The sequence below is a fragment of the Erythrolamprus reginae genome, chromosome 8, assembly GCF_031021105.1.
Source record: "Erythrolamprus reginae isolate rEryReg1 chromosome 8, rEryReg1.hap1, whole genome shotgun sequence".
NCBI classification, from domain to species: domain Eukaryota; kingdom Metazoa; phylum Chordata; class Lepidosauria; order Squamata; family Dipsadidae; genus Erythrolamprus; species Erythrolamprus reginae.
In genome coordinates, this window is record NC_091957.1 from 17,096,011 (window position 1) to 17,113,079 (window position 17,069).

At 43.5% G+C, this 17,069-nt stretch overlaps 1 protein-coding gene across 2 annotated transcripts in view; it reads left to right on the plus strand.

Annotated features, from left to right (window-relative positions):
* The window catches only part of LOC139171164 (coiled-coil domain-containing protein 50-like), a 28,903-nt gene extending 16,439 nt beyond the window's left edge, over window positions 1-12,464 (plus strand). Inside the window, exons 6-12 of one of the 2 annotated variants that reach the window (XM_070759057.1) lie at window positions 4,731-4,803; window positions 5,853-5,980; window positions 7,097-7,159; window positions 8,207-8,326; window positions 8,586-8,680; window positions 10,927-11,024; window positions 12,108-12,464. In XM_070759057.1, coding sequence (XP_070615158.1) covers window positions 4,731-4,803; window positions 5,853-5,980; window positions 7,097-7,159; window positions 8,207-8,326; window positions 8,586-8,680; window positions 10,927-11,024; window positions 12,108-12,262 — 732 coding nt within the window. In that variant the 3' untranslated portion in view covers window positions 12,263-12,464. Of the gene's footprint in view, window positions 1-4,730; window positions 4,804-5,852; window positions 5,981-7,096; window positions 7,160-8,206; window positions 8,327-8,582; window positions 8,681-10,926; window positions 11,025-12,107 lie in introns of both variants that reach the window. The other variant, XM_070759056.1, reaches the window with a different exon arrangement.
* The last annotated feature ends 4,605 nt before the right edge of the window (window positions 12,465-17,069 follow it).

A 17,069-nucleotide genomic window follows, 5' to 3' on the forward strand; every position in this document is an offset into this window, starting at 1 on the left:
CATCCATCCATCTATTCTGCTTTCTTTCCTGCTTACTCTTTCCTTCCTTCCTTCCATCCAACCATCCATCTATTCATCCATCCATCCATCCATCTATTCTGCTTTCTTTCCTGCTTTCTCTTTCCTTCCTTCCTGCCTTCCTGCCTTCCTGTCTTCCATCCATCCTGCTTTGTTTCCTGCTTTTTCTTTCCTTCTTTCCTTCCTTCCATCCATCCATCCATAAGTTTCCACCCATTACTTCTTACTTGCTATACATAATGAAAAGCTTAGAATCACAGAAACGCAGAACCTAGAATCACAGGGGGATTGGAAGGGAACCTTGGAGGTCTTCTAGTCCAACCCCCTGGAGCCTGTCCCATTTCAGACAAAGGGCTCTTCAATCTCTTCTCAGGCCTCGGAACTTCTGGTGGCAAGCCGTTCCACCGGTCGATTGTTCTCACTGTCAGGCAATTTTTTTCCTTAGTCATAGCCAGCGAAAATCAGCCGCTGCTTCTTCTCTCTCCTGCTCATTCTGGGTCCGATCCAAATCCTTTGCCTTGCCCTATCAGGCTTATTCTGAACCCGGTTCCAGAACATTGAGGAACGAAATGCAAGAATAACATGACTTCACGTTGCTTTTTTACTTCGGCCCGAGATTTACTCAGTCGTAACAAGGGTGAGGTTCGCGTATGGCAAACGCATGCTTCTTTCTCGCACACGGACGAGATGCGTCGGGCAGAGAATACTACCAGAAACAATGGGTGGCATTCATCCTTCTCTCCCACGGGCCTCGCTCAGCCCCGAATGGGATAAGTAACTACTCACCCTAGCCAACTACACACCACGGGAGAATTCACTCCTGGACCATTTAACAATTCTATTGCATTATTTCAAATAAACACCCCCCAAAAAATAATTATACATGCCTCGGTTTTCTTAATACGATCCTTGGTTACGTATAAACAGAGGCCCAGGATCAAAATCACAGGGAGGGTTAGCAACCTCTGTGTAAAGTCTTAGTAAGGCCACACCTGGAATTATGACTGTATCCAGTATTGGCCACCATGTTACTATACAGTGATACCTCGTCTTACAAACGCCTCGTCATACAAACTTTTCGAGATACAAACCCGGGGTTTAAGATTTTTTTGCCTCTTCTTACAAACTATTTTCACCTTACAAACCCACCGCTGCCACTGGGATGCCCCGCCTCCGGACTTCCGTTGCCAGCGAAGCACCCGTTTTTGCACAGCTGGGATTCCCCTGAGTCTCCCCTCCATGGGAGACACCACCTCCAGACTTCCACATTTTTGCGATGTTGCAGGAGAATCCCAGCAGTGCAAAAATGGGCACTTTGCTAGCAACGGAAGTCCGGAGGTGGGGTTTCCCAGCAAGGGGAGCCTCAGCGAAGTCACAGCATCACAAAAACACGGATGTCCAGAGGTGGGGTTTCGAGGACTTCCGTGTTTTTGTGATGCTGGAATTTCACTGATGCTCCCTTCACTGGGAAACCCCACCTCTGGACTTCCGTTGCCAGCGAAGCGCTCGTTTTTGCGATGCTGGGATTCCCCTGCAGCATCGTCCGGAGGTAGGGTTTCCCATCGAGGGGAGCCTCAGGGGAATCCCAGCAGCGCAAAAACGGGCGCTTCGGCTGGCAAAAGGGGCGAATTTTGGGCTTGCACGCATTAATCGTTTTTCCATTGGTTCCTATGGGAAACATTGTTTCATCTTACAAACTTTTCACCTTAAGAACCTCGTCCCGGAACCAATTAAGTTTGTAAGACAAGGTATCACTGTATATAGAATAGAATAGAATAGAATAGAATAGAATAGAATAGAATTTTATTGGCCAAGTGTGATTGGACACACAAGGAATTTGTCTTGGTGCAGATGCTCTCAACGTACATAAAAGAAAAAGATACACTTGTCAAGAATCATGTGGTACAATACTTAATGATTGTCATAGGGGTCAAACAAGCAATGAAGAAACAATCAATATTAATAAAAATCTTAGGATACAAGCAACAACTTACAGTCATACAGTCCTAAGTGGGAGGAAAAGGAAGATAGGAATGAGGAGAAAAACTAGTAGAATAGAAGTGCAGATTTAGTAAAAAGTCTGACAGTGTGAAGGGAATTATTTGTTTAGTAGAGTGATGGCGTTCGGGAAAAAACTGTCCTTGTGTCTAGTTGTCTTGGTGTGCAGTGCTCACGTTTTGAGGGTAGGAGTTGAAACAGTTTGTGTCCAGGATGCGAAGGGTCAGTAAATATTTTGGATTGGATTGTCTTTTCACTTGTTGTGAGCCGCCCCGAGTTTTCGGAGAGGGGCGGCATACAAATCCAAATAATAAATAAATAATAAATAATAAATTTTACCCGCCCTCTTTTTGACTCGTGCAGTATACAGGTCCTCAAAGGAAGGCAGGCTGGCAGCAATTGTTTTTTCTGCAGTTCTGATTCTCCTCTGAAGTCAGTGTGGGTCCTGTTGAGTTGTAGCACCAAACCAGACAGTTATAGAGGTGCAGATGACAGACTCAATGATTCCTCTGTAGAACTGTATCAGCAGCTCCTTGGGCAGTTTCAGTTTCCTGAGGTGGTGCAGAAAGAACATTCTTTGTTGTGCTTTTTTGATGATGTTTTTGATGTTAGGTGACCATTTTAGGTCTTGAGATATGATAGAACCTAGAAATTTGAAGGTCTCTACTGTTGATACTGTGTTGTCTAGTATTGTGAGAGATGGAAGGGTGGAAGGGTTTCTCCTAAAGTCTACCACCATTTCTATGGTTTTGAGTGTGTTCAGTTCTAGATTGTTCTGGTCACACCACAAGGATAGTTGTTCAACTTCACGTCTGTATGCAGATTCATCATTGTCTCGAATGAGTCCGATCACTGTTGTATCATCAGCAAACTTCAGTAATTTAACAGATGGATCGTTTGAGATGCAGTCATTAGTGTATAGAGAGAAGAGAAGTGATGAGAGTACACAGCCGTGGGGGGCACCTGTGCTAATTGTACATGTATCTGATGTATATATAGAAACATAGAAGATTGACGGAAGAAAAAGACCTCCTGGTCCATCTAATCTGCCCTGATACTATTTCCTGTATTTTATCTTATGTTTATCCCAGGCATGTTTAAATTCAGTTCCTGTGGATTTATCAACCACGTCTGCTGGAAGTTTGTTCCAAGCATCTACTCCTCTTTCAGTAAAATAATATTTTCTCACATTGCTTCTGATCTTTCCCCCTTTCCCACCTCAGATTCTGCCCCATTTTTCTTGGGTTCACTTTCCTATTAAAAACACTTCCCTCCTGAACCTTATTTAATCTTGTAATATATTTAAGTGTTTTGATCGTGTCCCCCCTTTCCCTTCTGTTCTCCAGACTATACGGATGGAGTTCATGAAGTCTTTCCTGATACGTTTTATGCTTAAGACCTTCCACCATTTTTGTAGCCTGTCTTTGGACCCGTTCAATTTGATCCATCTCTTTTTGTAGGTGAGGTCTCCAGAACTGGACCCAGTATTATTCCCAATGGGCTCCCACCAGTGCTCTATACAGCGGAATCACCATCTCCCTCTTCCTGCTTTTGATACCTCTACCTATATAAATAAACTTTGTTTATTTATTTATATAAAAATTAGTCAGCTTTGGAAAATGCGTGAAAAAGAGTTAAGTTAAGATTATCTCAGGGACTGCCTTCTGCTGCACGAATCCCAGCGACCAGTTAGGTCCCACAGAGTGGGTCTTCTCTGGGTCCTGTCAACTAAACAATGTCACTTGGCGGGACCCAGGGGAAGAGCCTCCTCTGTGGCGGTCCCGGCCCTCTGGAACCAACTCCTCCCAGACATTAGAATTGCCCCCACCCTCCTTGCCTTTCGTAAGCTGTTTAAAACCCACCTCTACCGCCAGGCATGGGGGAATTGAGATACTCTTTCCCCCTAGGCCTTTACAATTTTATGCATGGTATGTCTGTATGTATGTTTGGTTTTTGTAATAATGGTTTTTTAACTGTTTTTAGTATGGGATTGCTATTATATATTGTTTTATTATTGTTGTTAGCCACCCCGAGTCTGTGGAGAGGGGCGGCATACAAATCCAATTAAATAAATAAATAAATAAATAAATAAATAAATAAATAAATAAATAAATAAGATAAAATAAGTTGAAACACATCATTTTCGTTGGCAGAAGAAGATACTGATCTCCTACAGCTAGTCCTTGAGTTATAAAAGTGAACAGTGAACAGTTATAACACTAAGTGAACAATCACTTAGTGACTGTTCAAAGTTACAACAGCCCTGTAGAACGTGACTGAGGACCGTTTTTCACACTTACGACCTTTCCATCATAGTCACGCGATCAAAATATAACCGTTTGACAACTGACTCATATCTATGATGGTTGACGTGTCCCCATAATCCACTTTTGCGACCGTCCAACTAAGCAAAGTCAAGGAGGAAGCCATATTTGCTTAACGAGACTATCTTAAGAACTGCATCAATTCGCTTAACAACGGTGGCAAAAAAGGTTGTAAAATGGGCGAGGGAACTAACGTAACGAATGTTTCAACTCAGGAACAGAAATCTTGGACTCAACTGTGAGTCGTCGTAATTCCAGGACTTAACCTGTATTGCTTACTCGTTGCTTGTGGGCACTCAGAGATCTACGTCAATGGGAAATCCCATTAAAAATCCCGGGTACTTATTATCACATGTGGTGGGAATGTTTTGTTTTGTTTCTCCCACCCAGGAGAGAGTCAAGCGATTCCAGAACCTGGACGAGAGCGGTCAGCCAAAGCTAAGGCCCTCGCGTGGGACGAGAGGTAAGGACGAGCTAGTTCCATGACTCTTGGGAGTGCTCCTTGTCCATCTCAGGTCACGTCAGATTCGGAGGAGGAGGAGCCATGTCCTTGATTCAGAGGAGGATACCCAGGGCCAGGGAGGTGGCCAGATAAAGCAGAGAGCGAGAGTGAGGGAGAAAGTGACCTGAGTGAGCCTGAGCAACCACTAGAGGGGGCTGATGTGACAATGCGGAAGTGGTCCCAGTCAGAGGATGAGGAAGATAGGAGAGTGGAAAGCCAGTGGATTGACCCTGGCTATAGAAGATTGCTCCGAAGATGAGAGGAGTTACAGAATAAAAGGTATTAGATTACAGCCTTAGTCTCTTTGCGGCGTGATGTCACTTCCAGGCATTATAAAGGAAAAGGATTGTGGGAAATGAGGTGTGGAGTGTCAATGTTGTTATACTTCCAGGCAGTGTAAAGGCAAAGGATTGTGGGAAATGGGGTGTGGAGAGTCAACGTTATTCAATGGAACAGATGTGAGGCTGGGAGGTGTGATTGAACAAGGCTTAAAAATCACAATTTCTGCTTCAATAAAAGACATTTGCTGTTGGATGCTAGGCTGCAAAGTTTTTGGCAGGCAAAATGCATGTGTTTAAGTAATTAATGGACTTTATCTAAGGAATGCAGATAGGCCGAGTTTTTGGCGCCCTTCCCAGACATAGAATACAGCTAGCTGATTTTTGGCCTTGAGAAAGGCCATTTTCACCCCCCGAAGGCTTCAGAGAAGCCTCCTGAAACCTCCAGAGGGCAAAAAGCAGCCCAACAGGCAAACCGGAAGTCCGTTTTTCCAAATTTCTGGTTCGGCCATGAGGATGTTTTTTGCAATCACTGGCCAGCTGATTTTCAGTCTCTGGGAAGGCTGTTTTTGCCCTCTGAAAGCTTCTGAGAAGCCTCCTGAAGCCTGAGGATGGCCAAAAATGGCCCAACGGCCCAACTGGAAGTTCGTTTCTGAATTTCCAGTTTGTGCCATTCCACTTCTATTCAAATTTTCTCCGTCCTTCGTCGCCTTTCGCTCTGTGTGCATTCAGACGGCATCCCTGAAGCCCTGCACTGGGAGATGGCCCAACTGGAACTCCAGATCCAGCAGCAGTTCCAAGAAGACGAGGAGCTGGCCCGAAAGCTGCAAGAGGAGGAAGAAGAGGAGCAAACTCGCATGGTACGTACTCAATCCTACCCGATCAGGAAGCGGATGCCGGAGCAAGCAAGGAACACCCTCCCTCTTAGAAATCCCAGTGGGAATCATCCTCCCAAAACTAGAACCATCCCCTGTCACCAGGAGCAGGAAAAAGAGAGGAGACAAAGGGGGGGGCACCCCACACCTCTATGTTGGGGTGATCCTGTTCTGCTTCTTCGCAAGCCACCAGGTTCGTTGGGACAACTTGCCACGGGCCACCTATTGGCAGGACAATGCAAGAATTTCTTTTGATTATTTGAAATATTTTTAAAATGCTTTGAATTTTGTCTCTTCTTCTTTGGCATCCTTTCTTGAAATATTCTATTCCACTATTTCTTTGATATTAGTGTAACTCTTGTCCCATGGCAAATTGACCCTGAAGAGTTGGCCATGGGGAGTTGGCCAAAGTTGGTCATGGGGAGTTGGCCATGGTTAGCCATAGAGAGTTGGCCAAAGTCTGTCATGGAGAGCTGGTCATGGTTGACCATAGAGAGTTGGCCATGGGTGGTCATGATGAGTTGGCTATGGTTGGCAATGGAAAGTTGGCAAGGAGAGTTGGACATAGTTGGCCATGGGGAATTGGCCAAAGTTGGTCATGGGGAATTGGCCACAGTTAGCCATAAAGAGTTGGCGATGGTTGGCCATGGAAAGTTGGCCAAGGAGAGTTGGCCATAGTCAGCTATGGGGAGTTGGCCATGGTTGGCCATGGGGAGTTGGCCAAACTTGGTTGGTTGGCCAAACTTGGTTGGTTGGCCAAAATTAGTCATGGGGGGTTGGCCATAGAGAGTTGGTCAAGAAATGTTGTCCATGGGGAGTTGGCAATGGTTGGCCATGGGGAGTTGCCCATGGTTGGCCATGAGGAGTTGGCTATGGTTGGCCATGGAAAGTTGGCCAAGGAGAGTTGGCCATAGTCGGTCATGGGGAATTAGCCATGGTTGCCCATGGGAAATGGGCCATAGAAAGTTGGCCATGGAGGGTTGACCATGGAAAGTGGGCCATGAAAAGTAGACCAATTCATTTGTGCTGTACCAAGATTAGTCTGCTGGGGAGTGGAATATCTCTCTGGCCCCTTGACCCAACACTTTTGTCCTTCTGCAGAGAGCCAGGAGAAACCGGGAACAAGATGATGACTACCGAGCAGCTCAAGTAGCCCAGGATGAGGTGAGTGGCTGGCAAAATGGTATGAATCCTCTCTCTCAACTCACCCTGACGTCTTTCTTGCATTTCCCTCTCCTACAACTCCCATGCTAAGGCTAACATCAGTTGGAATCCCCTCCTTGTAACCCCAACTTAGAGGTCATCCTTCACTTTACAGACAGCCATTGAAGTTATGGTGGCGGTGGGGGGGGAGGAATGGAACCCCAAACCACTCATTGGATTTAATTATTATATATTATATATTTATATATATTGTCACCATATTCCCCCATCAAGTCGTTGTGAATTCCATAGTGGCCATTTGTGACTTTCTCAGCCAACTTTTTGACAATAACAATAACAACAGAGTTGGAAGGGACCTTAGAGGTCTTCTAGTCCACCCCCCTGCTTAGGCAGGAAACCCTACACCACTTCAGACAAAAGGTTATCCAACATCTACTTCAATACTTCCAGTGTTGGAGCATTTACAAGTTCTGGAGGCAAGCTGTTCCACGGGTTAATTGTTCTAACTGTCAGGAAATTTCTCCTTAGTTCTAAGTTGCTTCTGTCCTTGTTTAGTTTAGTTTCCACCCATTGCTTCTTGTTCGACCCTCAGCTGCTTTGGAGAATAGGTTGACTCCCTCTTCTTTTGGGCAACCCCAGAGATTTTATTTATTTATTTATTAGATTTGTATGCCGCCCCTCTCCGAAGACTCGGGGCAGCTAACAACAATATAAAAAGACAATGTAAACAAATCTAATATTAAAAACAATCTAAAAAACCCCAATTTAAAAAACCACTCATACATATAAGCATACCATGTATAAATTCTATATTGGAAGACTGCTATCATGTCTCCCCTGGTCCTGCTTTTCATCAAATTTAGACATATCCAGTTCTTGCAACCATTCTTCATATGTTTTAGCCTCCAGAACCCTCATCATCTCTTCTCTGCACTTTTTCAATGGGGAATGAAAACAATTAACGAGTAATAATTTTGCCTCCTGGATCTAGGGCACATTTTCCATCCAATAAATCCTTTCTCTCTTTGCCCCCACCCCACCCGTTAGGAAATTGCACGCTACCTGCAAGATAAGGAACTCCAGACTCAGTGGGGCTCCCCACACCCGGAAAGGCAACAGCCTGAGACCCCCGGACACCCCAACCAACAAGGCCACTGCAACCCAGAGGTAAGAAGTGTCATCTGGGGCAGAGGTCTCCAACCTTAGCATCTTTAAGAGTTGTGTTCTGTCCCAGCGCCGAGCCCCCAATAACCAGATGTTGGAAGTACAGAATTCTCAAAATTTGGATCAGGCTAGCTGGGAGGTTCACACAAAACTTAAGAGGAACACAAAACTAAAAACAAGATCAAACTCAACCAAGACTCTCCATCACTGGTCTGGACCTTCTCGAGCCTTCTTTGCATTTCTCTTGTCTTGTTTTTAGAAGGACTCCTGGTCGAGTGGCCGAAGTCCAGCCTTGCTCCGAATCCAGACCCAGGAGGACACGAGTGGGACAATGAAAGGGACCTCTGCTGAGAAGAAGTCAGTGTTGCATCTGGAGGATGAATTGCTGTAATCCATTAAATTAAGGAATTAATGCCGAAGGGCAAAATTATGTGGCTGGTGCAGTGGTTAGAATGCAGGATTGGTTGGCTGACTCTGCCCCATAGCCTGCAGTTCAATCCTGACCAGCTTGAGATCGATTCAGCCTTCTGTCCTTCCGAGGTCGGTAAAATGAGGATTGTTGGAGGTAATATGGCAATACTTATCAGGAAAGACTTCATGAACTCAATCTGTAGAGTCTGGAGGACAGAAGGGAAAGTGGGGACACGATCAAAACATTTAAATATATGAAAGGGTTCAATAAGGTTCAGGAGGGAAGTGTTTTTAATAGGAAAGTGAACACAAAAACAAGGGGGCACAATTTATTTATTTATTTTATTTATTTATTTATTTTGTCCAATACATAATACACATTGAAGAGAAAGATATGTAATAATATAAGTAAAGAAAAGAATAGAAGAGAAGATATAAAAGTATAGGTGAACATATTTGAAAGAAAGAAAAGATAAATGAGATAAGGAGAGACAATTGTACAGGGGACGGAAGGCATACTGGTGCACTTATGCACGCCCCTTACTGACCTCTAAGGAACCTGGAGAGGTCAATCGTGGATAATCTAAGGGAAAAATGTTTGGGGTTAGGGGTTGACACTACTGAGTCAGGTAATGAGTTCCACGCTTCGACAACTCGGTTGCTGAAGTCATATTTTTTACAGTCAAGTTTGGAGCGGTTAATATTAAGCTTGAATCTGTTGCGTGCTCTTGTGTTGTTGTGATTGAAGCTGAAATAGTCATTGACAGGTAGAACGTTGCAGCATATGATCTTGTGGGCAATACTTAGATCGTGTTTTAGGCGACGTAGTTCTAAGTTTTCTAGACCTAGGATTGATAGTCTGCTTTCGTAGGGTATTCTGTTTCGAGTGGAGGAGTGCTCTTCTGGTGAAGTATCTTTGGACATTTTCAAGGGTGTTGATGTCCGAGATGTGGTATGGGTTCCAGACGGATGAACTGTATTCAAGGATGGGTCTGGCAAAAGTTTTGTAGGCTCTGGTGAGTAACGTGAGATTGCCAGAGCAGAAGCTGCGTAGGATCAGGTTAACAACTCTAGAAGCCTTTTTGGCGATATTGTTGCAGTGGGCTTTGGCACTTAGATCATTTGATATTAGTATTCCAAGGTCTTTTACTGAGTGGGGGTTGGCTGTGAGATTTTGTTTATTCAGTTTATATATGAGGTTCGGATTCTTTTTGCCGATGTGGAGGGTAGAACATTTGCTGGTTGATATTTGAAGTTGCCATGTGCTAGACCAATGTGCGACAGAGTCGAGGTCTTTTTGGAGAGTAGATGTGTTGTCCGTGGTGTTGAAAAGTTTTACATCGTCGGTGCATAATCTGAGGTCAGTTGGGGGAAAGATCAGAAACCACATGAGAAAATATTATTTGACTGAAAGAGTAGTAGATGCTTGGGACAAACTTCCAGCAGACATGGTGACTGAATTTCAACATGCCTGGGATAAACATAGATCCATCCTAAGATAAAATACAGGAAATAGTATAAGGGTAGACTAGATGGACCAGGAAGTCTTTTTCTGCCGTCAGTCTTCTATGTTTCTATACTGGAAACCATAGTTCCCTCTAAGCTGAGCAGTGAGCAATCGCTCACTTAAAAATCATCATCAACTCAGAGTTTTTCAAACCTGCCCAGAAGCCGAGAGGGAAGAAGAGAGAGAGGAAGAGAGGAAGAGAGAGAAACAGATAGAAAAAAGAGAAGGAAAAGAGAAAGAAAAAGAATGGGAGTAAGGAAGAGAGAAAGAAAATCAAAATCTAGTTTGAAATTTAGCTCAACTATTTAAGTGGCATTTTGATATTGATAGAGTTGCCCTATTATGAGCTCACTGTTATAGACACACAGTACAGTATTTTATTTTGAAATTCTCTGAGGCAAAACAGGGTGAGTTTTTTATTTGTTTGTTTGTTTGTTTATTTATTTATTTAATATTTCTGTGCCACCCAGTCAAAAAGGGACTGCCGCTCAGACACTATACTTTTCCGCCCACCCCCCCAAAAAATTAGAGGGAACACTGCTGGAAACCGCTTAGAGAGGCCTGTAAAAGCGGTGTAAAGCGGTCTATAAGGGCTATTACTATCGCTATCCTACCCACGACTGGAGAATTTTTTAAAAAGTGTTTTATAGTCTTGTGGTTTTGTTTTGTTTTTTTGTTTACGTAGGCCACAGTTTTGCCGAAATATCGCTGAAGTTCTGGATCCAACTTTTCAAGCCACGAAAATGGGAACGCCTTCTGATGTGATGGACCTGGGTTCAAAAGGTAACCACAGAACAATTCCTATTTATATCAGAGGACGCCCCATTGGATTTAGATTTCCGGACAGGACAGGACAGAATGTAGAGGAATAGAATAGAAGAGAAGAGAAAATAGAAAATGAAGAAAAGAGAAGAGAAAGAAAATAGAAAACAGAAAATGAATAGAATAGAATAGAAAAGAGAAAAAAATAGAAAATAGATAAAAATAGAAAACAGAAAATGAATAGGAATAGAATAGAATAGAAAATGAATAGAAGAGAAGAGAAAATAGAAAGAAAATAGAAAGTAGATAAAAATAGAAAATAGAAAATGAATAAGAATAAGAATAGAATAGAATAGAAAATGAATAGAAGAGAAGAGAAGCTGGAAGGGGCCTTGGAGATCTTCTAGTCCAGCCCCCTATAACAGAGGAATTCTGTAGGTTAACCAAGATTATGTCTAACACTGCTTTGGAAAATAACTTTAAGAAATATAATTTTTGAGAGCTTGCCAGACAAGAGAGCTTAGAGGAAGAAGAGATACTCGTACAGTGCTAACCTTTTCTTGTCCTTTTTCTTGTCTTTTCTTTTCCCTCTCTTCTCTTCCTCTCCTCTCCTCTTTCCTTTTCTGTTTCTTCTCTTCTCTGTGTGTTCAATCACTCCTGATCCATATTTTATTCCATTCCACTCCACCTCTCTTCCTCTTCTCTTTGTCTTCCCTTCCTCTTCTCTCCATCTCGTCTTCCCTTCCTCTTTCCTTCTCTTCCTCATCCTCTTCTCTTCCTCTTCCTCCTCTCCTTCCCTTCCCTTTTCTTCTCTTTCTCTTCCACTTCTCTTCCCCTTCCTCTTCTCTACTCTTCCCCATCCTCATTCTCTTCTCTACTCTTCTCTTCCCCCTCTTCTTCCCTTCCCTTCTCTTTTCTCCTTTTCTCTCCTCTCCTCTTTTCTTTTCCATCTCTAATTTTCTCATCTTGTCTCCTCTTTTCTGTCTCTCCTCTCCCTTTCTTCCTTCTTTTCTTTTCTCTTCTCTTCTCTCCACTCCTCTCCCTTCCCCTCCTCTTCTTTTTTCTTTTCTTTTCTCTCTCTTCTCTCTTCTTTTCTCCTCTTAGCACCCAGCCCAGGACCCCTGGCCCAGACGGACAGTTCCTTTGACTACCCTCAGGGGGTGTCAGCCCCCGTCTTTGTCTCCCCGACCAAACGACAGCCAGACAAGGTGGGCTGCCCGAAATCCAGCAACAAAAAAGAAGGCTGCCGACAGCAGTGAGGGGCTCCTGCCAAGGTTTCGTGTCGGTTCCTTCAACCCCACCCACCCCATCGCCACCGGCGGGGTTGAAATAGCACTGATAGTTTTTTTCCCCCCCTCCAAACATTTACACAAATGTTTTGGCTGGATTTCTGAATCTGATTTCTGAAGCTGTCAACAGGATGTCCAAGTTTTAAACCTCTTTCCTTCCTCTTTATTTCCACCCAAACTCTCTGCCCTTTTCATTTGGTGCAAAATTTAAATTCGGGCTGTCCCAATGCCGTTGAATGAACACAAAACACAAATATCCAAAAATCAGCAACACAGAAATGGGCTTTTCAAGAGAGGGAAGTTAGTCTTATTGGTGGTATTATTTATATTATTTTCTTTTGCTTTTACATTTTTGTAAAAGCTTTTACATCTTTTGTGCCACAAGGGTCTGTTCTGGGTCCTATTCTTTTCAATATGTTTGTGAGTGACAGAGGGGAAGGTTTGGTAGGGAAGGTTTGCCTATTTGCCGATGACTCTAAAGTGTGCAATAGGGTTGATATTCCTGGAGGGGTCTGTAATATGGCAAATGATCTAGCTTTACTAGAAACATGGTCAAAGCAATGGGAACTGCAGTTTAATGTTTCCAAATGTAAAATGATGGACTTGGGGGAAAGGAATCCTCAATCTGAGTATTATATCGGCAGTTCTGTGTTAGCAAAAATTTCAGAAGAAAAGGATTTAGGGTTCGTGATTCCTGACAGTCTCAAAATGGGTGAACCGTGCGGTCAGGAGTTAGGGAAAGTGAGTAGAATGCTTGGCTGCATAGCTAGAGGTATCACAAGCAGGAAGAGGGAGATTATGATCCCACTATATAGAATGCTGGTGAGACCACGTTTGGAATAATACTGTGTTCAGTTCCGTAGATCTCACCTACAAAAAGAGATCGGTCAAATTGAACGGGTCCAAAGACGGGCAACAAAAATGTTGGAAGGTCTTGAGCATCAAACTTACCAGGAAAGACTTCATGAACTCAATCTGTATAGTCTGGAGGACAGAAGGAAAAGGGGGGACACGATCGAAACATTTAAATATGTGAAAGGGTTAAATAAGGTTCAGGGGGGAAGTGTTTTTAACAGAAAAGTGAACACAAGAACAAGGGGCCCCAATCTGAGGTCATTTGGGGGAAAGATCAGAAGCAACGTGAGAAAATATTATTTGACTGAAAGAGGAGTAGATGCTTGGAACAAACGTCCAGCAGACGTGGTTGGTCAATCCACAGGAACTGAATTGAAACATGCCTGGGATAAACATAGATCCATCCTAAGATAAAATACAGGAAATAGTATACTATTTCAAGGGCAGACTGGATGGACCAGGAGGTCTTTTTCTGCTGCCAATCTTCTAGGTGTTATCAGCAAAAATATGTTGCACACACACAAATATATGCTGTATATATATATCCCTCTCTTTACCTCTTACTGTTTTTTCTCTCTCTTCTATTTCTTTCTTTCCTTCCTTCCTTCTTTCTTTCTTTCTTTCTTTCTTTCTCTTTCTCTCTCTCACACACAGACAAACATTTCTCTCTCACACACACTTTTCATCTCTGTTTCTCTCTCTCTCTTATGCACACATACACACACGCACCTCCCCTTTCTCTCTGCATGTTTTGTTCAAAGTCCTTACTAAGGCGTCAAGTTTTGAATGTCAAGAGAGTTTTGCTTTGTGTAAGTCATTTAGAAATGACTTTTGTCTCGGCCTTTCCCAGCTCTGTTGGATTTTCGAGTGCGCAGCCTTCTCAGAACTGGTCCTCGCCCTTGCGACTCGCTTCCAAGCAATGCTTAAAAATTTCAAGCAAATGTGGATGAACGGAGTTTTGCAAGTATGGGGAGGGGGGGCCTTCCCAGCAGACGGAGGTGTAGGGGGGCTCTTACTACAGATATATGTTGCAGACATATTGACTTGGTTCTTTCTTTTTGAACCAAATCTCGCCAAACTGCCCTCCCCCGCGGCCAGGGCCCCAAATATCTAAAGTCCCACAGCCTTGATACATTGTCAGATGTGGGTTTTGTGGCTGCTTTTCATCCCTTCAAAATAAGAATGCATCTGTTCTCTACGTCACTCGCCAACCATCCTGTACCGTAGGGATCCTTTTTAATCTAAATATCGTGGAAGATATAGTGGTACCTCTACCTACAAATGCCTCCACTTACAAACTTTACTAGATAAGAACCGGGTGTTCAAGATTTTTTGCCACTTAAAAACCCGAGCCTCTGAAACTGTAAATGGAAAAGGCAGGGAAAAGCCTCCGTGGGGCCTCTCTGGGAATCTCCTGGGAGGAAACAGGGCCACAAAAGATGGGGAGAAGCCTCCATGGGGCCTCTCTCGGAATCTCCTGGGAGGAAACAGGGCCGGGAAAGGTGGGGAGAAACCTCTGTGGGGCCTCTCTAGGAATCTCCTGGGAAGAAACAGGGATAGAAAAGGCGGGGCGAAGCCTCCATGGGGCCTCTCTGGGAATCTCCTGGGAGGAAACAGGGCCAGGAAAGGTGGGGAGAAGCCTCCGTGGGGCCTCTAGCAATCTCCTGGGAGGAAACAGGGCCTCCACCCTCCCTGTGGTTTCCCCAATCGCACGCCTTATTTGCTTTTTCATGGATTCCTATGGGAAAAATGGCTTCTTCTTACAAACTTTGCTACTTAAGAACCTGGTCACAGAACAAATTAATCTCATAAATAGAGGCACCACTGTAATTTATATACAAATTTGTCCTTGGCTTAGAATCCCCACCAAGCCCAAAAGTACGTCGCTAAGCGAGACCGTTGTTAAGCAAGCTTTGTCCTGTCCTACGAACTTCCTTGAATTTAAGCAAATCGCGAACATAGCCACCTGGTCATTAAGCGAATCTGGTTTTCCGCGTTGACTGAGCTTGTTGGACAGTTGCACTACGTCTGAAATACAAGTCCGTTTCCAAGCATTGGAATTTTGGGAATGCCGTGACGGTTGTGTGGAAAAACGGCTTTTTAAGTTGCTTTTTTTCTCACTTTCAATAGTCGTTAAACATAAATCTCGCCTTACAATTGTTTATTGGGTAAACTGGAGTCCATAGGTAAACCTTTGAATTAGGGTCACATGAACAATAGTATTAAGTGTGAAAAACAGCCATAAATGATTATTATTTTTTCAATGATGCTGGGTTGGAAATTCAGGTTAATTGTCAAGGTTCCAGGTAGCATCCAAACTAAATCAGTGTCAAAAATCAAAGTACAGCCATAAATGATTATTATTATTTTTTCAATGAAGCTGGGTTGGAAACTCGGGTTAATTGTCAAGGTTCCCGATAGCATCCGAACTAAACCAGAGTCAAAAGTCAAAGTACAGCCTGTTCTGTCGGGCTCTCTGGTAGACTCCTCCCCAAAATTCACAGGTACAACTTTCAGACACACACACGTTTGAAAATTCAAAACAATGTTCTTTATAATGAAAATTCACTTAAACTAAGCCCTCTTTTGGGATAGCAAAGAGCACTGTCTCCAAACAAACTGGTACTTTGTACAAGTCCCTTATCAGTTCTGTGATACTTAGCTTGCAGCTGTGAGGCAATTCACAGTCCTTCTTCTTTCATAAAATGAAACACACTTTGCTCTGGTTTAGTTTCCAAGCGGGGGAAAATCAGCACACAAAAGGTCAAAGTCAGTAAAGCAGTCACGAAACACAACGATCAGATAATCCTCCACAATGGCCAAACCCACAGGCTGCTATTTATAGCAGCCTCACTAATCACCACAGCCCCACCCAACCACAGGTGGCCTCATTTTCTTTGATAATAATCTCTCAGTTGTTGTTGCCTATGCATCGCTCTCCACATGCGTGGCTGTATCATTAACTCTTGTTCTGAATCCAAGGAGGAGCTAGATAATTGATCTCCTTCTGAGCTGTCTGCCACACTCTCCTCCCTGTCACTCATGTCATCTTGGTCAGAGGAGCCTTCATCATCAGATTCCACCGGGGGGCAAAACAGGCCTGCAGCATATGGATGTCTCCCCCACATCCACAGTCCTTGGGGCAGGAGCTGGGCCAGAGCTAACCACAACACTGGGAAACCTGAATCTTGAGTTTCCCACCCAGTTGAAAGTTCCTTGTCCATTTCCACTCACAAACTTATCATGTAGCCCGCTCAGATCGTGCCAGTGTGGGCAGTCCTCCTTCTGCTTCTGCCCAGGTGGCTGGGCATAGGATGTCCTTGGACCACTCAAAAGAATGCTTTGTGGCTACATCTGGTCCCTGATGAAAATCACCTCTCCCAAGTTTCCGTAAACATCAGGCTTCTTATAGATAGTGTTATCACCAACTTCTGCACCGGCTTGACAGATGCTGTCGTACTGTTTGACACTAAATGGACTGCGGTAACATTTAAATATGTTCAAGACTTAAATAAGGTTCAGGAGGGAAGTGTTTTTAATAGGAAAGTGAACCCAAGAACAAGGGGGCACAATCTGGGGTTAGTTGGGGGAAAGATCAGAAGCAACGTGAGAAAATATTAATTGACTGGAAGAGTAGTAGATGCTTGGAACAAACTTCCAGCAGATGTGGTTGGTCAATCCACAGGAACTGAATTGAAACATGCCTGGGATAAACATAGATCCATCCTAAGATGATGATGATAATAGTAATAATAATAGTAATAATAATAGTAATAATAATAATAATAATAATAATAATAATAATAATTTATTAGATTTGTATACCGCCCCTCTCCGCAGATAAAATACAGGAAATAGTATAAGGGCAGACTAGATGGACCAGGAGGTCTTTTTCTGCTGTCAATCTTCTATGTTTCTATTT